The 22,530-nt window shown below is 53.8% G+C and overlaps 1 protein-coding gene across 2 annotated transcripts in view; it reads right to left on the bottom strand.

The window, feature by feature from the left end:
- LRRC75A (leucine rich repeat containing 75A) overlaps positions 1–21,482 on the bottom strand; it is a 49,017-nt gene extending 27,535 nt beyond the window's left edge. The window contains exon 1 of one of the 2 annotated variants that reach the window (XM_017496822.2): positions 21,024–21,482. In XM_017496822.2, coding sequence (XP_017352311.1) covers positions 21,024–21,269 — 246 coding nt within the window. In that variant the 5' untranslated portion in view covers positions 21,270–21,482. The remainder of the gene's footprint in view (positions 1–21,023) is intronic. The other variant, XM_017496821.2, reaches the window with a different exon arrangement.
- Positions 21,483–22,530: the final 1,048 nt, after the last annotated feature.

The raw sequence follows: 22,530 nt of genomic DNA, 5'->3' as shown, positions 1-22,530 counted from the left end.
ATTCTGTGCATGATACACTTCCATCCAGGGTTCCCAGTGTGCCTTCCACATCACTGATTTCACATTCATCATCACAACTCTCACTGCCCCCAAGAAGGATTGCAAGTCGGCTAGCATTTCATTTCCTTGCAATTCTTATTTTGCTTGTTAATCTTCCCCTTCGTCTCATCCTGTTGGTTTTCTTTTCTCTAAGCTTGGCCTCTTTGGGTGGTCTTTCATTCTTTTCCCACAAAGTCCATCACTTCTGGATGCTGCTGTAGATCATTTTCAGAGATTGGGGTTCCGGTTCCAGGGTATCTATCCTATGCTCAGGCTTCCCTCCTCCCCAGCTTGCTCACTCTTGAAGAGGCCAAGATCTAGTGACACCACATCTATTAGCACATCCTTGTCCCCGTGATGGCCTCCTTGGGTGGGGGCTGAGTCCACCTCTCAGGCTCTGGCTTGCAGACTCTCAGGCACTATGCTTATGTGACCCTGACCTTGAGAAGGGACAGCTTCACCCACTTCATGGCCTGAATCTCTGACACAACAGTGAAGTCCACAGAAATCTATAACAATGTCTGTATGTTCAGGACACTTTCTGGCCTTGGACAAGCCCACCGGCTGCACTGGACTTCTCAGATGCTCTCTCTTCCTTCCTTGGGAGTTGCTGTCTCTGAATGGATGCAGACAGAGGCAAGGGAGAGGATGAGGGGAGAGGGGAGTGACAGAGCCCTCCTTCTGCCTCCAAATTGTCACTTGCATCATACAGGACCAGTTGCTTGGCTTTATGATTGGCACAGTCTTCAGACTAAGGGAGAGAGTGGCTTCTTCCCTTCCTTCCGGAGGTCTCAGATTCCTGGGGAAGCCCGGATGGTGTCGTTCTTGGCCCTGCTCCACGTGTCTAGCAGCGAGGAGGCTCCTCTCAGACTGCCCACCTGTCTTTGTTTCCAGTGCGCTGAGTGTTTGTCTTTTTTTGGTGCGTCGTCTTAGGTGTCTTAGGGGAAAGCTAGGAGAAGCCACAGAGGAGGCTGCCAGCTACACTCTATTTTAAACCTCAACTCCCCCCTTCCCTCTTAAATTCATTTTTAACCCCATTCCCAGAAGGAAGGCCCCACGGGAAATTAGCTTTCATTTGTCTCTCTCCTCCAGGCATGACTCCACAGTTTCTGCAACAACAGAGCCGGGGAAGGGAGAATGCAGCAGGCGCTGAATATTAACCATCAAAGGTAGATGGCTTCAATATTGAAACCACCAGGGCCCGCATGTGCAAAGCTGCTTAATGAGGGTGTAATCAAACACAGTCCACCAGAAGGAAATTAATTAGAGTCCAGGGGGCAAGCAGGAAGCAGAACCAGGCTGCTCCCCCTCCTTGCTCTAGCACATTAGTGGCAGCCGCTGCTAAGGAAGGGTCAAGCCTGGGGGATGCCAGCCCTCAGCTGGGTGCCAGGGCTCCTGTCCTCTTCCCCGTGACATTCCTGCTTGCCTCTGGGGGACACCCAGGGGAGGGAAGGGAAATGTCAGGTGCTATTAGGGAAATGCAGCCTGAGGAAGCCCCCAGAGAGACAAGCTGGGACATCCCAGAGTTAAGGAGCTGGGCACAGAGAAGACTTGCTTCTCTAGGAAGACAATGGCCTCATAAGAAGGACAGAGTTGTAAACAACAGCTGTATTCTCTCATAGTTTTGGAGACCAGAAATCTGAAATCAGGGTATCTGCAGAGCTACACTCCCTCTAGGGATTCCAGGGGAGATTTCCTCTTTTCCCCATGTGCCACAGGGAAGGAAGTGATGCCGGGTAGCGACCTATGCACCGAATGAGAGAAACAGATACAGGATGCAGTGGGATGAATGGTGGCCCCTAAAAGACAGGCCCATGTGCTTGTGCCCAGAAACTGTGAATGTGACCTCACCTGGGAAAAGGGCCTTCACAGACATGATTACCTTAAGGACCTTGAGATGAGATGACCCTGGTTTTCCAGGTGGGCCCTGAATCCGAAACAAGTGTTCGTACAAGAGACACAGAGAAGGCAGCAGTGTGAAGGTGGGGCAGAGAAGGGAGCAACGTGGCCACAACCACTGGAAGCTGGAAGGGGAAAGAGTGAAATCTCCCTGGAATCTGTGGATGGAATGCGGCCCTGCCGACCCTGAGCTGACTTCTGGTCTCCACACTGTGAGAGAATACGTTTCTGTGATCCCAAGTCACTCGCCGGTGGTCATCTGTTGCAGCAGCCCCAGGAAATGGATGCACCAGATTGGATCAAGAGGGGGGTGGCATTTTTCCTGGGGGCATACCAGGCAAAAGGGAGAAGAGATCAAGGCCAGTGGCCGGGACCCCTCCCTTCTTCCACTGCTGCGGACCTGAGCCAAGAGCACAGCTGTGGGCAGCCAAGGACGTTCCTGCCAGAAATCAACTTGCTGTCTCTGCCAGCCTGGAGCTCTGTGGGTACATGTACCCCTGACACACTCTCCTTTGCTGTCTGCTCCCAGGGCAGGGCTGTGCTAGTCAGAAATGCTTCCCACAGGACCCCCAAGGTGGTTCTCAGCTCAACACGGGAAAGAACCTTTACAAACAGGTGATGAAGGAAATGCCGACCGTGGCCACGACAAGGATGAGGCTGGAAGACACTCCAGGAAGAGAAATAAGCTGCGCACGAGAGGACAAATGCTGCACGAGGACACTTATATGAGGGACCAAGAGTATGTAATCATTCAGAGCACTGAGATTCACAGACAGAAGGTGGAATGCTGGTTGCTGGGACTGGGGAAGGGGGAATTTGTGTTGGATGGGTAGGGAGTTTCAGTTTGGGGAAGATGAAAGAGCTCTGGAGATGGAGGATGGTGACCACTGCCAATGTGAATGTGCTTAATGCCACTGAACCATGCACCTAAAATGGTTAAAATGGCACATTTTATGATCGTATATTTTATCATAATAAAAAAATAGTGGTGAGCTCACCGTCATTGGAAGGATACAAGCTGAGGAGAAATACTCATCGGTCGGCACTGCTGAGGCAGGATTTCTGGACCATAAGGGAGGTGGCCACTAAGGGTTGCCCTCCAGCCCCCTGTGACTCTTCTCATCAGCATGGCCCAGGATACAGGACCCTGGCATCCAAGGAGGTGCCACTAAGTGGCTACAAGAGGTGGAGCTTGGTGAGAGGAACCGGGAAGGAACGCAGAAAAAAAAAGAAGCAACAAAAAGAACCTACACAGTTATGAAGCTGCAGAGATGGCGGAAGGGGAGGAGGTGTTTGGTGATGGAGTTTTAAGACCAGGGCTGAGACTCCCTCCTGGAGGGGCACGTGGGGTGCAAAAGCAGAAGCAGCTCCAGTGGGCCTGACTGCTGCAGAGGGGGCATCGCTCCTCAGTGCAGCAACAAGACGCCTTTATCCCCAAAGTGCCACAGCTACGCAGGGCGGTGCTGGAGGAAAGTGAGTCTTAATATGCTGAGGCATATGGAAATCTGGTGTTTCACACATTTGTCATGTTCAAGAGAATTAGGCACATCAGAGTATCTAAGAGATTGGCCTTCCAATCCCCATTTAAAATGGGCAATTGAGTGGTTGATTTTAAGCTTATGATTTTAAGCAGAACACCGGAAGAGGATTCGACCAAGTTTGTAACCATTTTGAAATGTTTCAGAGAATAGTCATCATATTTATCAGCTTAACTTATTAAATTTTAAGAACTGTTTAGGAACCTGAGAAAGTCCTGCTTCTTAGGATGAGTATTTATAGACTTAAGAACACTGGTTAGGTTCAATTTATAAAATCACATCAAGATATTTAAAGAAATTTAATGACTTAAGTTATAAACCCCCTACCCTTGAACATGGTTATTTAAATGGACTAGATTCGTGAGTGGAATAATGAAATTGGCATGTTAAACTTAAATGCTTAAGGAAACACTTGGTTTAAAATTTTCCACTTCAATATATATTGAATATTCATTGAGAAAATTCAAGTAGTTGTAAGTACTTTGTGTGTGTGTGCCCCAAGAATACCAAGGACAGATCATGCAGATGAGGTGGGTGCCCTGCAGAGTTGGGGGTGGGGAACATCAGCACAGCTGGAGAGGAAGGGCTATGCAGTTAATGTCCAGAGGCACACTGCTCAGGCCTGGAAGACACCAAAGCAAAGCAGACTAGCAAAACTAGTAACAGCAACCGCTACATCCCCTCCTGCTAACAAAACCACTAGACAGCGTGGGAACCCTGTTTGAAGGTGAGGCCTCCTCACCCTCCTGCTGATGTCTAAGGTGGGCATGGCCTGGCTCCTGGTCCCAGTCTTGGGGGTTGCCTCTCGAGGGCACCCTGGCTTGGTGCCCGCCACTCCCACAGGCCTGTGAGTTTGGTACCCAAGCAGGTGGCCATTAGCACCCAGCTGACTTAAGTCAGCCAGATGCTGCCAGGGAGGGCTCTGCTCTGCAGAGGTCCAAGCCAAGAAGCTGCTGGTGTGTGTGTGGGGTCACTGGCTCCCACTCCCCCCTCCACCAGACTTGCCCAGGCTGTCTGAGGGATGAGAGGTAAGGACTGGGGTTCTCTGGTCCCACCTCAGGGCCCAGGGGCAGCTCATGACTCTCCCACCCGTCCAAGGCCACATGGCCCTCACAGGTTTTTGAAGCCAGGCACCGCAGCAGGCTGGCCCTCCTCAATGGTGACAAGTCTTGCCACCAAGTCTGCCTTGCCCAGCAGGAGTCAGCAATGTTTGGCAGCTTTGCTCAGCAAGGGGCTTCATGACTGTGTGTTGTTTGTGTTTTAACTTTTAAGTCTTAAGAAATGACACCCTCTGTGTGAAACAGACCTCTGGAAACAGATGCCCAGCCGTTGCCAAGCGTAACTTAATTAAAATCCAAGAAATGGCTTTAGCAACAAATAAATATCAAAAGGATGCTTTCTGTTTAGAAAACTCTAAAGTGATCAAGGAGGCGTATCAAGCCACATGGAGGGTTTTGTCTGCTCCTCCATGGTCGTGGCTCTGCCCACACGTGGCTGAGGGTGGGGGACAAAGACCTGGGTTAGACCCTAAGTCACTGTGTGGTCCCGGGCAAGCCACGCTCCTACACCACAGCTTCCCCACCTGCAAATGAGAAGGCTGCACTGTTCATTCTTCCAAAGAGGGGTGGGAGAGAAGAGCAGCAGGAGAGGAACTTGGACCAAATAGGTTTGAAACACAAAGAATTCAACAAATAACCATTTTTCTTTTCCTGCTGGACATTTCAGCCACTGTTTTATGATTCCAAAAGGGTGGTGGCATTTGCAGTATTTCCCAGATTTATTTCCCAAGCCCCTCCCCTGCTTCGCTGGGACCTCTTGTGGGACTGGGATTCTGCAGTAAGTCTGGGACCAGATGGTCTCTGAGGTCCGCAGGCCCCTACATTCCATGAATTCTCAGCACTCTATCATCCATCCCAGCTCCCTCCTAATCTCTCTGCTTGGAAAATAATCTGAATTGGTTGTTTATACCTTCTGGCGAATGCATTTAGGTCCATTTGTCCCTCTCTATAATAAATTTTGTCCAAGTGAAATGAAACGTTTTGTTCATCCTCAAAGGATTTGCAGGTAAAATAGCAAAGAGGTAGAGGAATGACTTAGAGGATCCTTCTGGCTCCCTAAAAAACCTGAGTTCCAAGCAGGAGAGCCTTGATGGGAACAGCCCATTTCTCAGGGTGAAGAGCTGGGGGCTGGAAGGTTGTCTCATACAGTGAGCCAGTGGCAGGGTTGAGGGGCTCCAGAGTCCCTAGAAATTTCTGACTCTGCCTCTACGAACCCTTGGAAATTAAGCATTAGCCAGGGTTCTCCTGAGAAACAGAACCAATTAGATGTGTGTGTGTGGAGAGAGGAAGGAATTGATTTATTTTAAGGAATTGGCTCACATGTTTGTGGGGGCTGGCAAGTCTGAAATCGGTAGGGTAGGCTGGGAGGCTGGGGACCCAGGGAGGAGCTGGCAGTGCTGTCTGGAGTCTGGAGGCAGACTTCCTTCTTCCTCGGGGACCTCTCTTTTCTCTTGGAGCCTTCAACTGATTGAATGAGGCTCACCCATATTATGGAAAGTAATCAGCTTTGATCTATTTATGCTTTTGAGATGGAGTCTCTCTGTCACCCAGGCTGGAGTGTGGTGGTGTGATCCTAGCTCACTGTAGCCTGGAACTTCTGTACTCCTATAGCCCCAGATATTTGGGAAGCTGATCCTCCTGCCTCAGACTCCTGAATAACTGAGACTACAGGTGTGTGCAGTCACACCTGGCTAATTTTGAAAAATCTTTTGTAGAAATAGGCTGAGTGCAGTGGTTCACGACTGTAATCCCAGCACTTTGGGAGGCTGAGGAGGGCAGATCACCTGAGGTCGGGAGTTTGAGACCGGCCTGGTCAACATAGTGAAACCCCCTCTCTACTAAAAATACAAAAATTATCTGGGCATGGTGGTGCATGCCTGTAATCCCAACTACTTGGGAGGCTGAGATAGGAGAATCACTTGAATTCAGGAGGCGGAGGTTGCAGTGAGCCAAGATTGTGCCACTGTACTCCAGCTTGGGTGACGGAGTGAAACTCTGTCCCTCCAAAAAAAACAACAAGAAAAATTTTTTTTGTAGAAATGGAGTCTCGCTTTGTTTGCCCAGGCTGGTCTTGAACTCCTGGCCTCAAGCGATCCTCCCACTGTGGCCTCCCAAAGGGCTGAGATTACAGGTGTGAGCCACTGCACCTGGTTTTATTTGGCTTTTGTTTTTACTCCAAGTCTACTGATTTCACATTATTATTTTTTAGACGGAGTCTAGGTCTCGCTCAGGCTGGAGTGCAGTGGTTCGATATTGGCTCACTGCAACCACTGCCTCCCCAAGTTCAAGTGATTCTCCTACCTCAGCCTTCAGAGTAGCTGAGATTACAGGTGCCCATCACCATGCCTGGCTAATTTTTGTATTTTCAGTAGAGACAGCGTTTCACCATGTTGGCTAGGCTGGTCTTGAACTCCTGAGCTCAAGTGGTCCACCTACCTGGGTCTCCCAAAGTGCTGAAATTATAGGCATAAGCCACCACACCCAGCCTCAGATGTTAATCACATTTGAAAAATAACTTCACAACAGCATCTAGACTAGTATTTGACCCAAATAGTCACAGCCTAGCTAGGCTGACACATAAAGTTACCATCACAAGCTAAGGGTCTTTATCACTTTAAATCTCTAGGTCAGAGGTAAGGCCAAAGCCAAGGCCAGACCTCCAAGAATCTGGACTCAGACCTCTTGCTGCCCTCCCTCTGGGTGAGCAATGAGTCATGCTGGATGAGAAATCCAGCTCCAATCCAGCTAGCTCTCAACTTCAAGCAGGAAGGGGAGAGTGGGCGGGACAGAGGAGGAGGGCTGCAGGATCCACAGCTGTGGCCAGGGGTGAGGCTCTGCCTGTGCTCTTCCACCTCTCCATGCTTGGCCGCTTTCCCCAAGATCTTTCCAAAATGCACTCTGTGCAGTGGGGAGGGCAGGAGCCGGCCCAGGAAGGGAGCCACAGATGCCCTTCCGGGGGCCTTTCTTCCTAGCAGGAGCTGGGAGGAACACCAAGGGGCTGCCCAGACCCCTCAGCTAGGCAGAATCGTTCCCATCTTAGGGCCCTGGTCCTCAGGGCCTGATTCTGTTTCCAGGTGGAAAATCAGCGAGCCTTCCGGGGTGCAGAGGAGGGGATGGGGTGGGGTGGTATCCTTAGAACTGGGAGGGGCCTATGGTTTTTCAGTGGTCACTGAGTTTGTTCACAGCTTCGAGGAAGACTGAGAGGGAAGGGGCTGGAGCTGGGGGTGGGAGTAGAGGTGGGTGATGCAAGACGGCCAACAGCATGGGCTGGCCAAAGGCCCTGAGCTTCCTGCCGGCATCCTAGGCCTCTCTCTCTACCCAGTGACCCTGATCCCATCCGAGGGTCTCCCTTGGTGGACTCCTTCCCTCAAAGCACAGCTGCATACCTGCTCTCAGGTCCCCAACCAGCTGCCCACACTCCACCTCTTGCCCATTTTCTTTTTCTTTTTTTCTTTCTTGTTTTTTTTTTGAGACTGACTCTCCCTCTGTTGCCCAGGCTGTGCAGTGGAGTGCAGTGGCGTCATCTCAGCTCAAGGAAACCTCCGCCTTCCAGGTTAAAGCAGTTCTCCAGCCTCAGCCTCCCAAATAGCTGGGATTACAGGCACATGCCACCAAACCCAGCTAATTTTTGTATTTTTAGTAGAGATGGGGTTTCACCCTGTTGGCCAGGCTGATCTTGAACTCCTGACTGCAGATGATCTGCCTGCCTCCCAAAGTGCTGAGATTATAGGAGTGAGCCACCGTGCCCAGCCTCCCATTTTCTAAAACAGTCTAATTCCAGCCCAAAGTCCCTCCCCACACTGTGTCCCCATTACCCTCAGAGAGCCCTTTTCTGGGTCTGGCTCATGGACTGGCCTCTCCCTGAAACACGTGACATCAAAACCATTTCTATTTGCCTCGCCCTGCTGGACCCTTTCTGGAGAGATGGGAATTCTTGGAACAGGTAACTTATTCTCTTTCGTGTCTGAGTTTCCATGTCCCAAACCAACCCCTCTGAGTTCCTGTTGGTCTGTCTTGGGCTGACAGCTGTCTGGAAACCCCACCAGTGAGAACCCTGCCTAAGACTGTTTTTATTCTGAAACTCTATAATTCTAGAAGGCTGTGGAAAATATGTCTGCAGCTGAGAATCATAAAAGGTTCAGAGGACTGGCATGTCCTAGGAAAAACTAAATCGACGGAAGGACTAAGTTTGGAGGAGTGGAAGCTACTTACCGGGGTGGGGAGCACCCAGACCTCATTCCCCCAGAACTGTTAGAGGCGAGGATGTAAAGAGTCTGGGAAACTCAAGAAGAATCCTGGACCCCTGGGATACTGCAGGGTCCGGGGTTCACGGGAGCCCAACAAGGACACCCTGATGCCCCTGCTGGTGCCCTTGGTGTCCCTGACTAGGTGAGTCCAGATCCACTTAGGTTGTCTTAGATTCTGTCTGATGCTCTTTGAGAGGCAGGGGTGTTGAGCTGGAACTTTCTCTTTTTCTTTTTTTTAAGACAGAGCCTTGCTCTGTTGCACAGGCTGGAGTGCAGTGGTGCAATCTTGGTCACTGCAACTTCTGCCTCCTGGGTTCAAGTGATTCTCCTGCCTCAGCCGCCTGAGTAGCTGGGATGACAGGCGTGGGCCACAATACCCAGCTAATTTTTGTATTTTTAGTAAAGACTGGGTTTCACTATGTTGGCCAGGCTGGTGTTGAACTCTCGACCGCAGGTGATCCGCCAGCCTTGGCCTCCCAAAGTGCTGGGATTACAGGCATGAACCACCATGCCCAGCCTGAGCTGGAACTTTCTAGAAGATGCCCAATTGCTTCAGCTCCTTGATTCAAGAGAAAGAGAGCAAGTACCTGGCTGAAAGGCAGATGCCAAGTTCTGGCAGGTGTTTCACAGTTCGCTGCCTCAGGTGATTTGAGAAGGCTGTGCCCGAGAAGAGTCATGGGAGAAGGCCTAAGGCTTCTTAAAGGGCTCAGCTGATAAAGACTAAACTTCTGTGCACCCTCACCAAGGCTGCCAAGTACAGCTGTGCAGGGCATGCACTGTGCAAGGGTGTATGAACTCACCGAGCCTTGACTCTGGCCGCACCTAACCTTCTACTTCTCATAAAGACACTCTGTGGGCTAGAAGCCACATTCCACCTCAAGGAAGGAAACCAAGGTGCTAGGCGTCCCTGAGTGACCTGACTCACTCACCGAATGGCCGCTACATCCCCAAGTTCTTGGTTTTCCTGGGCTGTCAGCAGCAGAGCTGTAGCCAAGATCTAACATGGAAGCAGCGTGCTCATGAAGCTTGCCCCTTGCCAGGAACACCTCTTCAGGTCATGGTCCTGCTCTCTGCTTCCTCCAGCCCCAGGTCATCGTTGTCACAGCCACACCGTCTCAACATCTTACTCTAAGAAATAAACTACTGAAAAAGTGTCACATGGAGCAGGGGTCCCGAACCCCCAGGCCACAGACCAGTACCAGTCTGTGACCTGTGAGGAAGCAGGCTGCACAGCGGGAGGTGAACTGCGGGCCAGCGTCCCGCCTGAGCTCCTGTCAGAGCAGTGGCAGCATTAGGCTCTCACAGGAGCACAAACCCTACTGTAAACTGCACACGTGAGAGAGCTGGGTTGCACACTCCTTATAAGAATCTAATACCTGATGATTTCTCACTGCCTCCCATCACTCCCAGATGGGACCATCTAGTTGCAGGAAAACAAGCTCAGCGCCCCCACTGATTCTACATTATGGTGAGTTGTATAATTATTTCATTATATTACAAGGTAATAATAATAAAGTCCAAAATAAGTGTAATGTACTTGAATCATCTCGAAACCATCCCCTACCCCTGGCCATGTGAAGGGGCAGCACAGGTCCTCTGTGCCCCAGAACCCTTCTTCCACCCTGCCTGTGACGAGAGAACCCAGGCCACCTGTCCCAACCTGAGGAAGCTCAGAAAATACCAAGTTTTTCACTGGGACAGGCCCAGGCCTCACTTCCAATACTTCTCTAGGGACCACTGGGTGGGACCAGGACTTGGGAATCAGGAACCTGGTCCCAGTCCTGTGTGACCCTGCACAGACCACTCCCTGTCTATGGGCTGTGTGTGCCTCTGCCGAACATCTCATCTCTGACTGCAGCAGGCCTTCTCACCAAAGGAGCTGTGGACCCCTCCTGCTGCCATTTCCTCTAGGGAGGGAGGGGGCAGAGGCAGATCCAGGCCCTTGGGCCCTCTAAGGATATTAGAGCCTCAGCGCTGCCTGTCCTCTGATGCCAGCGAGCCAGGACCATTGCCAGGAGAGAGCCGGTGAGACCACAATGTACAAGGTGGCTAGGTAGCCTGTTACAAGGCCACAGGACTGCACCGGGTACCAGCACCTACCTGTGCTAGGTGGAACAAGAGCCCCTCCACGCTTCCTACTCTACGGCCCCTGCTCTCTCCTGCCCAATCATAGGAAGTGTGATAGTCAACTTTATGTGTTTATACATGTAAATCTCCCCTTGGTTCTGTTTCTCTGGAGAACCTTGACTAATACAGGAAGTAACATCCCCATGGGAAGACATTAGGAGCCTTAAGTAGGAAATTATAAGCCAATCTTGGGAGTATCTCACTGTCATGCTGAGTCCACTGTAGGCCCTTCCATAGGAATGCAGAGCTTGAAGCTTCCCACACCTGGGCCCTAGCAGGTTCAGTGCAGAAGGATTCGCTGGCTACCCCCTGCCCTCCCCTACAATGGCCTGGCAGGTGTCTGTGGGTGGGCGAGATGGCCCTGGCATTCAGCAGAGTGGGGGAGACATGTCTCCTCCCTGAGCCCTGTCTGTGCTTGTCCTCATCCTGCATCTGAGCTATGGGGCCTCCAGGCAGTGGGGAGCGGAGTGGGGGGGACCTCCAGGCTGGCCATTTACCAGGAAGAAATCAGAAAAAGAGGTTTTGTTTCCAGACGCCCAGGCTACCGCTGAGCCCTCCCTCCCCAGGAGCACCTGCAGCTCCTGTTCCCCTGACCCCCCACCATCTACAACACAGCCTTTTCCATAGTCTGCACCCACAGAGGACTCCCCGGTCCCCATAGGAAAGGGGTGTTGGGAGAGCTGCCAGGTGCATGACATGTGCTGGGAGGTCCTGGTCCAGGGCAGGAATTCTGACTCTTACGCCAGGTGTGGGGCAGGCTCTCTTGGGCCCTCACCTGCCCCCGGCACCAAGGGAGAGAAACCCACTCCACTCCTGCCCCCTGCTGCTGTGGAAGGCCTAAACCCGGAGCTCCAGGAGGCCGTGACTGCACAGACAGAAACTAAGGGCAGTGTGGTGGGGGTGGGGGCCGTCACAGACTTCCTGGGCTGAAAGTGCTGGCTCCCTCAGTGGGCAAGGGGTGTCCTGCAAGCCTCCTGGGCACCTGTATCTGTGGGTGGAGGCTCCATGGGGACAGCAGCTGTGGGGTGGGAAGGTGCCCAGAGGGGGCACTACAGGGGGTCCCAAGATAGCTGGGGGTACTTTCCACAGGTCCCTGGCATGCTCTGGGAAAGACCTGGGCTGAGGGCCATGCGAAGGCCAATTGGGCAGGAGAGGGACAGCCTTGAGGACCAGGGCTGCCAGGAGGAGCTGGCAGAGCACGTGAGGCCAAGCCCACCTAGGAAGTGGGGGAGACTGAGCTCCCCAAAGCTCCTGGGCCTAGTGCCTGTGTCCACCTGTGAGCCCCATTGAGGAAAGGAGTTTGCCCAGCAGCCAGTGTGTGCCATGCCCTGTACCTGTGCAGGCCCCCACGGCCAGAGGCAATGGCATACCTGGAATCTGACTATGGCCAGCCCTGCAGTCACTCAGCAGTGCTCTATGGCATCGGCGGCTGCTCTCAGCCCTTCTAGAAATGAGCACCTTGGCCGGCCCTGCCTTCCCTACTTGTCCCAATTGGTGCCAGCCCTGCACCTGTGCAGGTCCCCATGGCCAGAGGCAATGGCAGACCTGGAATCTGACCATGACCAGCCCTGCAGTCATTCACCAGTGCTCTATGGCATCGGCGGCTGCTCTGAGCCCTTCTAGAAATGAGCACCTTGGCCGGCCCTGCCTTCCCTACTTGTCTCAATTGGTGCCACTCTGCTTGGGTACCCAGGGAGGTCTGCTGAATAAAAGAACCAAGTACTAGCGCAGTCAGGTGCCAGGCAAGGTTCTTGCCCTCTCAAGGCAAAAGCCCCGAAGCTCCACTGGGGCTGGCAGGTCTGGGTCTCTGGGAACATGAGAGAGGCCGGAGTGGGCACAGGCTCTGTCCAGATGAACATGGAGAGCAGACACTCAGAGAAGGAAGGCAGAGTGGGAAGTGGAGGGAGGGAAGAGAGACCAGATGTGCAAGGGGCCAGGGTAGCCCCCACAGTGGGCGGAAAGGTGGCGAGGGAGCCAGGCACTGAGTCACATGGGCAGTGGTCCCAGCAGAACCTGCCCGAGGTTGGAAACAGGCCCCAGCCTTGTTCCCTCCCCACTGCTCTGAGATGAATGGCTCACCGTGCACAGGGCAGCTCAGGCCTCTGTCAGTGCTGGGCTTTGCTCACGTGTGAAAATCTACGGGTTCTTGGTTCTGGCCTCTGCCCCTGGTACCATGTGACATGGCCTTTTACCCTCCATCAGCTAGGACTGTGGTCAGCATGAACAGACTGGTCTTGGCCATATGGGGGTCAGCCCCAGAACCTGGGGGGGTAGGTATCTGTGTCCCCTCTCTGTCCTGAGACCGCTGCATCCCAGCTCTTGCACCAGCTGAGACCAAGGGAGGTGACCTTAGGGCTCGAATGTGAACCTGGCTCAGGGCCTAGAAGAAATAACTGACCACATATAGGAACGAATGTGTATTTCTAAAACCACAGGAACGTGGTGGGATCTCAGCACTGGTAGGGAACCTCAGGGGTCATTTCACCTACCACTCCTTCATTCTGGAGATGGGGAAACTGAGGCCAGAGACGGGAAAGTACTGGACAAGTCTGGGGCCAGAACTGAGGGTTCCGGGCTCCCAGAGAAGCCTGCCTCCTTTCTGTGCCAGGCTGCACACCTGTACTGGTGCTGGCTTCTGGGGTCTTTGCCATCCCTCCCGGAGGGAAGGCAACAGTTGCCACCATGGTTTTCTCCTGGTGGGTTGCCTGTGGCATCACCAGTACCTAGAATGATGCCTTGGGGCACAGGAACTTGATTGTTGAATAATTGAATTAATGCATACTGTCTTTTTTTCTGTTCTGCTCATCTAATTTCCTCGTTTTTCCATAATTGTATATTGCTTTTATAATATTTTAAAAACCACCATTTTTACTTTAAGCAATATCCTGCCAGCTCTGCAAAACCACCTAATGAGCAAAATCAACACGAGAAAATGCTTTATGGACTAGAAAGCCATGTGCAGCTGGGAGAGGTGCCCCTAATGCCTGCCCTCCTGCCCAAGGCCCAGCTGGCACCCAGACAATCAAATTGAGCGGGGTCCCCTTCTCAACTGCCACCAACCACTTCCAGTTCTCATGGCCCCACTGCCCCACCTTCCCGCTGGCAGAGGCTGCAGAGGGGAGTTGACCAAGATCCGGCAGAGGAACAAGAGTGTGCTTCTCACCCAGGGAAGGGAGAAACACACAGCAGGAAGAGACAATGAAAGAAACGGAGACACAAAGAAAAGCCACAGGGAGTGGAAGGCAGAGAGACAGAAAGACAGGCGGACACCCAGGGCTGAGCAGAGGTGAGGGGCAGCTCTGGAGGTGGCCCCCGGCGTATGCGTGTGTACGCGCTTTCACACACACACATACACACACACACACACGGGCACTCCCCACTCTCAGCTGGGCTTCCGTGTCTCTCCTGGTTAAGATAAACTTAGAAACATCAAAATGCCACATCTCTTTGAGCAGCAGCCGTCGGCAGAGCTCCATATGGCTGCAGCAGCCAGGAGTCTGGGCTAATAAAAGTTAAAAAAAAAAAAAGCTGGGAAATGCTCCTGGAGAGCCACGTGGGCACTGCTCAGGGCCGGGGGGGTGGGGTGGGGAGGAGAGCAGGCAGGCCCGCCCCTGCGTGGCATGCCAAGGTCTCTGTTCTCATTTAGAACACCCAGCCCTTTTAGTAATGGTGAGTCCAAGATAACAGCAGCCAAATCTGCTGTTTTAGATGCCTAGGCCCTCTCCTACCTCCATTCCAGTTTCTCTTAATGGGAGAGGATACGACAGTCAGTGCTGAATGTTTGCGTACCCTCCTCTCCACTCCCAAATATATATGTTGAAATCCTAACCCCCAAGGTGATGGCATTGTGAGGTGGGGCTTCTGGAAGGTGATTAGGTCATGAGGCTGAAGCCCTCACAAATGGGATTAGTGCCCATATAAAAGAGGCCCCAGAGAGACCCTTTATTTCTTACACCATGTGAGAATGCAGCAAGAGGGTACCATCACCAGAAAGCAGCCTCACCAGACAGTGAATCTACCAGCACCTCAGTCTTGGACTTTCCAGACTCCAGACTGTGATAAATTAACATCTGCTGTTTATAAGCCACCTAGTTTATGGTATTTTGTTATAGCAGCCTGAAAGGACTAAGACAGTCAGCAAGAACAGAGCCAGGAGGAGCCAGGGCATGCAGTGTGTGTGTGCGCGGGTGCGCATGCCTGGTTTTCTCACAGGGCACCGGCAGCACTGCTCTTGGTGGGGAAGGGGAGCCAGATGGCTGGCTGTGGATCCCCGCGTTGGGGAAGAATCTCCAATGCTGACCCCACCCCCTCTGCATCCTGATGGGAGAGCTGGAGAAGACCCTAGTGTCTGGATGACCCTTCTTCAAGGAGCCTCTCCCCTGCAGGAAGGGAATAGGGATGAGGGCAGGAGTCATAGCATCCAGCCCAGTTTACAGCGGGGTGCGGGAATACCACGGCCCATGCTCAGAGGAGAAACACACTAGAAGTCTGAGCTAAACCCCCGTCTCCTGAGGGAGAACGCCAGGGACAGAGGCCGGAGGAAGTGTGTGCCTGATGGGAAGTTTCAATCATTCTGTAAGGATTTCCTGAAAACGGCCTGGGTGCCAGTTTTTATGGCCTCTGCCCCAGAAAAGCACACATGGCAATGGAATGACACGGGGGAGGGGAGGGTGCACCCACCCTGATGGTCCATGGATGGACACCAGGCTACTTTAGAACTTCTGAAGACAGCAAAGCAGTTTCTGGTAATCTCTGAGAAGGTGGCATTTGTTCCAGAAAAAAGGACCCCCCCCCAACCCTCTCCCACTGCCTCACCAGACCCTAAAGTCAGAGTAACTGGCCCAGTTACAGCCCGGGCAGTCATGCCTAGGCACTACAGAGGCTGCTATTTCCCTAGCTGGTGGCCCTGGCAGCCTTGGAAACCAATGAAGCAGGCTCTGACACAGGAATCCCTCTGCATCTTTATCACTGGAAAAGCCTTGATCCAGCCCAGGCGAAGAGCAGCGGATTTTAAAAAGGAAGAGTTCTCTTTGTGGAGGAAATGAACATGATTCAGCACAAGAGCTGATCAGGAAAGTGGAGCCAGGCTCTCCCATCAGGCTCCGCTCCCCTCCCGCCACCTCGGCAGAGGCCCTAGACTGCACCTGCGGGATGGGATCCCGTGCTGCCACAGAGCCTGGGCACCATGCCACCCCTCTCTCCAAGAACACCACCACCTGGCAGGCTGCCAGGAACAGCCAAGCCCTGTGGACATCACTCCCAGAAATCCAACCACACGGAAAGCAAACGTGCTACATCTCACGACAGTACTAACGAGCCTGGTAAATCAGCCCACAGTTGCACAGCCGTAGCTGGGGAATCCAAGTGCTTTCTGAGGACACACTGGTGACAGCAGCAGACACACGCATACACACATCTTCACGGCACACAGATTCACTGAGGTATGCCATGAGCCTGTGGGTTTTCAATACCATACGGTGGACAACAGTGGTGGTGGTGGGTCTCTGCCCTCAGGACGCACCTTATCTGACAAGCAAAAGGAACATCAGGGAAATACTCTGCATGGATTGAATGCCTCCCAGTGTGGTGGGACCTAAGAGGCATATGGATCTCTGAGCTTCGGCTGACATGCTCAGGAAGGTGGCCCTGGAAAGGTAAGGTGCATTCAGTGGAAACAAGGAAAGCATTCCAGGTGGGGGAAGAGCAGGTCCAGCATAGGGGTCCCCTGCTCGGTGTCTGGTAGCTTTCCAACCTGCTTGCCTACAGAGGTGTTCTTAGGTGGGAGTGGGAGGAAAAAGGTGACCTTCAGAGGTCATTATGCTCATCTTTCTGCCTTCAGGTAGTAAGGATCTGCTGCTCCACATCTGCAGGGAATCTCCGGGTGCTTGTCCATTATTCAGCTCCTCTTGAGGAGGAGTGAAACTCTTAGGTCCCAGCTCTGTGGCCCAGGCTAGAGTGCAGTGGCTCGATCTTGGCTCACTGCAACCTCTGCTTCCCAAGCTCAAGCCATCCTCCTGAGAAAGAATACCACAACCCTGATCCCAGTCTGGGCCAGACCCAGACCACCACGCCTGGCTAATTTTCAGGGTTTTGCCATGTTGCTCAGGCTGGTCTTGAACTCGTGAGCCCAAGTAATCCTCCAGCTTCAGTCCCCTAAAGTGCTGAGATTACACGATGCCTGCCCTCAGTGGTTCTTGTTGGCATTAGCTGATGTGCCTCTTGTTCCCAGGTGCAGAGTGAAGCCAGCGCCACCACCCCAGACAGCAGAGGGAACCGGGAATCCAGGCTCTAGCCACACCACTGCGGGGGGCCCAGACAAGCAAACACAGGAACAGCCCTGGTTAAGGGGTGTGTGCCATACTTTGCTCGCCCCTTGACCAGGTAAACCAACCCCATCAGCCCCTCCTCATGGGAAAACTGGGGTGCTGGTGAACATGAAGACAGGGGCTACCTCAGCTGGGTGGATCTCGGGGAAACAGACCCATTTTTCTGCTGCTCCATGACGTAGGCCGACAGCTCAGTCAAATTTTGAGGGCTCAGGGAAACTGTTGGGCTGAAGAGATGACAGCTCACCTTCCAGGTGGCCTAGCACTTGCCCTCTGTCAATGATGGAATCTTACTTCTTCTCCAGAGCTCCTTAAAGACAGCAGGCCTGAGCCCAAGACATGGGGAAGGACATCTGGGGAAAAGCTGGCTTCTTTTATCTCCACGAGCACTTGCTCCAGATGCTTCTAAACGTGCAGTGAGTTTTTGATTCAGCCTGAACCCTGCCCAGGTAGATAGAATCCAAAAAATTCTTGGCCTGAGAAAGAATACCAGAACCCTGACCCCAGCCTGGCCAGACCCAAACTAAGGCAGATTCTCCCGTTTCTTATCACAGTCACCATGAGAACGTGTCTTGAATGGCAGCACCAACACCATTTCACACACTTTGTAGCATTTGCTCTGCTCAGTACCCCAGATCCCTCTTTGGGAAACAAAGAAACAACTCAGAGAGGTTATCTGCTGGGCCCGAGGCCACAGCTGACTGAGGACCGGAAGGTGAGCTGCCTCCTTGATCCTTGGCCCTGGACTCTTCTCAGATTACCCTTATCTTAAAGGGAAGGGAATTACTTTCTGTTCCTTCAAGGCAGCTGCCTGGCATCCTGCCTGTACCCCTGGCCACAGCTCAGGGTCGTTTGTGCTGAATGAGGCCTCTTGATACCTCTCTAGCAAGTGACAAGCTGGAAAGATGCCCTCCAAACCTCAGATGCTGAAGAGGGGCATTCAGAAGAAGTGGCACCAGCAGCCACAATCCTTCAGCTCACCGTGAACTGCCACACATGCCCCTGGGTGAGGTCCCTGTTTCCAGATCCCCAGCCTGGAGAAAGTCACAGCAAGAGGAAGGGTGGTACAGACCAGAGCAGAGATTCTGAACTTGGAGTCTGTGTTTCAGGGGCTTTGTGAACCCTCTGAAATTGCCTGTGAGATTGCGTGAGTCCAGGTAGTAAAGACAAATGAGTCAGTGCATTTGTCTGGAAGACTGTGTAGCTCTTTCAGAGCCTCAAAAAGATCAAGGACTCAAAGAGGCTAAGAGCACAGGAACGGAGGCTCCCAAGTCCCCTCCAGCCATGTGGCTCTGGGCATACACAAATCTGGCAGCCAAACTCACATTATCAAACACAGGAGAACATGCTGTGTGAATGGGGGTGAGGGCTACTGTCCTTGCTGCTGCCCCTCCCTGGTTCTGTGCCTGCTCATTAACGCCCACCCCAGGGACCTGCATGACATTCCTGCAGAACTCAGCACCCCATGCTTTGCAGACCCCAGTCTTTACTGTCTTGGCTGTCTTGCTGAGGAAGAGGTTCTCGCCGGTCTGACCCCAGTGAGGCCTGTGTGATCTCATAGCTCTCACTGGCTGCTCATTCCCTTTCTGAACATCACCACCTTCAGACTAGAGGAGGAAACTGGAATGGAAAGGAAAATGCAATTTAGGGGACAGAGCCACTTCAGTGCACAGCACAAATCCAGCTGGACATTCCTCCAAATGGCCTCAGGGTCCTAGAAAGCCACCTCTCTGTCACAGGCATGTGAACACCCCTGTGCTCCACTCCCATGCTGCTCAAGGCCCATGACTACTTCCTGCAGGGGCCCTGCTCCATCCATTCCAGGCCACACAGGGCAGCTCCAGGCCCATCGCCCTCGCATCCCCAGCCAGTGGTCAAGGAAGCCCAACACGAGCCCACAGCCTGAGGACCTGCTGCTTTCAGAGAAAACGGGGAAGCTTGATAAGCCCCCTCCCACCCCTCATCAGCCCTCCTGGTCCTCCGGCTGAGGAGGGTGCCAGGACACCAATACCCATGTGCAGATGTCTGAGGAAATGCTTCTTGTTTCAAGGGCCACCCATGGGGCTGCAGGGGCTTATCTACTCCCCTGCAAGGCAGGAAGAAGCTCAGTGTCCCCAGGATGTGGACAGCCTTTCAGGGACTGCCAAAGTATCTGCCCACTTTGGGTCCAGTCTCCTCCTGTGGGCCTCCAAGTGGCCTTCCATCATGCGAGCTTCACTCTGGTCTTTCACCCTCCAAGAAGTGCTTGCCAGCTCTGCTGTATTCCCCAAAGAACCCATTCCAGGGCCGGGGAAACAGCATGTGATCAGGAAAACCTTCTTACTGTAAGGTGTGCAAATGGGATACCATGGTCTGGAAAACCCATTACTCTGTTTAAAAGTGAAAGAGTTACTATAAAGGCCATACGTCACTTTCCAATTTTCAAAAGACAAAGAAATACACACTGCTAAAGTTAAGTGGTGCATAATGTCATCTTTCTTTGGTGATTCAACGGAGAAGGCACATGGGGATCCATCAGCGTCTCGGGCATCATTCTGGAGGTTGTTGGGAAAAGCAGAGGCAGGAGCAGATGTCCCACATCTTCCCAGGTCCCCACATCTCTGCTTGCCTCTCCCTGTGCAGTGTGCAGCTTGGGGACACAGGCTTTAGGGTAAGAGCACACCAGGTACAAAGGTGGGGGAGAGTGCAGCAGAACCCAGGAGGGATGCGGGCATGATTAGATTTTGGAAGCTCCTCCCAGGAAGGTGCTCCTACAGCCTCTTTCACCAGCAACTGGAAAACCTCAGAAAGGTCACCTGAGATTTTCCCTGTGACATCCACGGTAGACTCTACCTCTAATGGGGTCAGTCTAGCAAGAATATGGGGTCTGGGTTGCCCACCCGCCAAAGCCAGACCCAGACAACCTGTTTGGTGATGCAGGAGAGCAGCTTTGCATTTCTCTGCCTGTCTCATACTCAACAAAATTCATGGCATGGGCCATGCTCCTCTACCCACCAAAGAAACTGGGAAAAGAAAACAAGCCACAGAGAGGTGAGTGACAGCATTAGCCCCAGGGCAGCCCCAAAGCAGAGGGAACTGGCCAAATTCTGCAACATGCGTCCCTAGCCAATGGGACAGGCACAGGCTAAGGGCAGAGTCCTGGCAGCCTCCTGAAGTTCCTGCTGGCCAGGTGGTCACATAGGACGCTAAATCCAGCTCCCCTGTCTCTACTGCTTTCCACAGGGACTCATGGTTGAGGATCTGCCAAAGTTAGTCAGGGGAGAGGAAACAGTCTCCTCCTTGAACTACAATCCAGGATGCCTCCCAGGCGAGTGAAGGACCTAGGGACTGGAATCGCATTGGCCCTGGGGCTGTGCCCTTGGACTCCCACTCAGGTAGCCAAGCCAGGTCCAACTGATAACTGCATTCCTTGAGGACCCTCGGCATCGAGTGACTGCCAGTGGGCAGACAGGAAGAAAAGAGCCCTGGCCCAGACCAGGCAGGCATCCCTGCCTCCCCTCCCACCGACTGTCCCCGGAGACCAGCCTCCTTCTCTGCCTGCGGAGGAGAGCAGCGGGGACAATATGCCAACAGGTCCCGCCCGGCGGGCCTCACCCGGCCAGCCATCCACCGCCCTGCCCTGAGGCCCCAAATTCAGCGAGAGTGCCGAGGCACCTGCCGCCAGACAGGGCTCCATCCCCGAGAATGGGGCCCTGGGCGGTGTCCCTCAGTGCCCCGGGCTTCCTCGGTTAGGGGCGGGGCGCTCCCTGGCCCGGCGCCCCCACCCCTGAGCCCCCTCCCCGAGCTCACCTGGCGCAGGTGCTGCAGCAGCGTCCCCGCCTCCTCCCGCCGGCCCTGGCGCACCATCCGCAGCAGCTCCTGGACCATGCCGACGCGCCGGTGGTAGGGGGGCATCCCCGCGCCCGCGCGCCCCGCCTTGTCCCCAGCGCGCAGCAGCAGCGACGCCCAGAAGTCTGGCCGTTCGCGACGGGGGCCCGGCGCGGCGCCGGGGCTGGCTCTCTCCGCCAGGCTGCCTTTGGTCTGCCGGGTGCCCATGCCGCCGCCGCCGCCGCCGCCCGCCGGGACTCTCCGCGCTGGGCCTCGAGGCCGCGTCCCCGCTGGCCGCCCGCCCCTCGGCCGCCCGTGCGCGCCCGCCTCCTGGGCTGCAACTTTGGGGGAACTGTTGCGCGCGGGCGGCGCGGGGGCGGGCAGGCGGCTGTCGGAGATCACCGCGCTCCTCCCTCTTGGCTCTCCGGGCGCGCTCCCCAGGCGCTCGCCGCCTGCCCGCCGGCCCCGCCCCGGCCCGGCCCGCCTCCAGTCCCCGCCCCCGCGCCCGAGCTCCGCGCCGAGGTGAGCCTCCCTCCTCGAGTGCTCCCGCTCCTTCCCGCGCCTAGGCTCCGGGCTGGGGGCCGCCGGGCGCCCCCTGCCTGCGTCCTCCTTGCAGCCGCGCCGCCTATTGGCAGCAGCACCGCGCTTCCCGGGGCGGTGGCGCGGGGGCGAGGGGAGCTAGCAGGCCCAATGGGCAGTCTCTGTCGGTCCTCACCGGGATCCCCTGACGTTTCCACCACCGCGCGCCCCAGTAGCGTGCGGGAAGGTGCGCCGGGCGAGATGGGGAAAGTTTGGAGCATGGGAGTGCGGGGGGCTCTCTCAGGCCCGGAGTCGGGTTTCTCAAGGTGGGTTCCGCTGAGCGTCAGCGCCCAAGTTGTTGGAGGCGCCGGTTAAAAATGCAGGCTCCTGCCGGGCGCGGTGGCTCACGCCTGTAATCCCAGCACTTTGGGAGGCCGACGCGGGTGGATCACAAGGTCAAGAGATCGAGACCATCCTGGTCAACATAGTGAAACCCGATCTGTACTAAAACTACAAAAAATTAGCTGGGCATGGTAGCGCGTGCCTGTAATCCCAGCTACTCAGGAGGCTGAGGCAGGAGAATTGCCTGAACCTAGGAGGCGGAGGTTGCGGTGAGCCGAGATCGCGCCATTTCACTCCAGCCTGGGTAACAAGAGTGAAACTCTGTCTCAAAAAAAAAAAAAAAAAAAAAAAATGCAGGCTCCCTTGTAAATCTGTTTTAGTTCTTTGTAAATTCTGGATATCAGCCCTTTGTCAGATGGGTAAACTGCAAAAATTTTTTCCCATTATGTTGGTTGCCGATTCACTCTAATGATTGTTTCTTTTGCTGTGCAGAAGCTGTGGAGTTTGATTAGGTCCCATTTGTCTATTTTGGCTTTTGTTGTCAATGCTTTTGGTGTTTTGGTCATGAAGTCCTTGCCTACACCTATGTCCTGAATACACCATGGAATATTATGCAGCCATCAAAAAC

This window comes from Cebus imitator, unplaced genomic scaffold (assembly GCF_001604975.1).
Source record: "Cebus imitator isolate Cc_AM_T3 unplaced genomic scaffold, Cebus_imitator-1.0 Scaffold223, whole genome shotgun sequence".
NCBI lineage: Eukaryota > Metazoa > Chordata > Mammalia > Primates > Cebidae > Cebus > Cebus imitator.
This window is presented reverse-complemented; position numbering and strand designations above follow the sequence as displayed.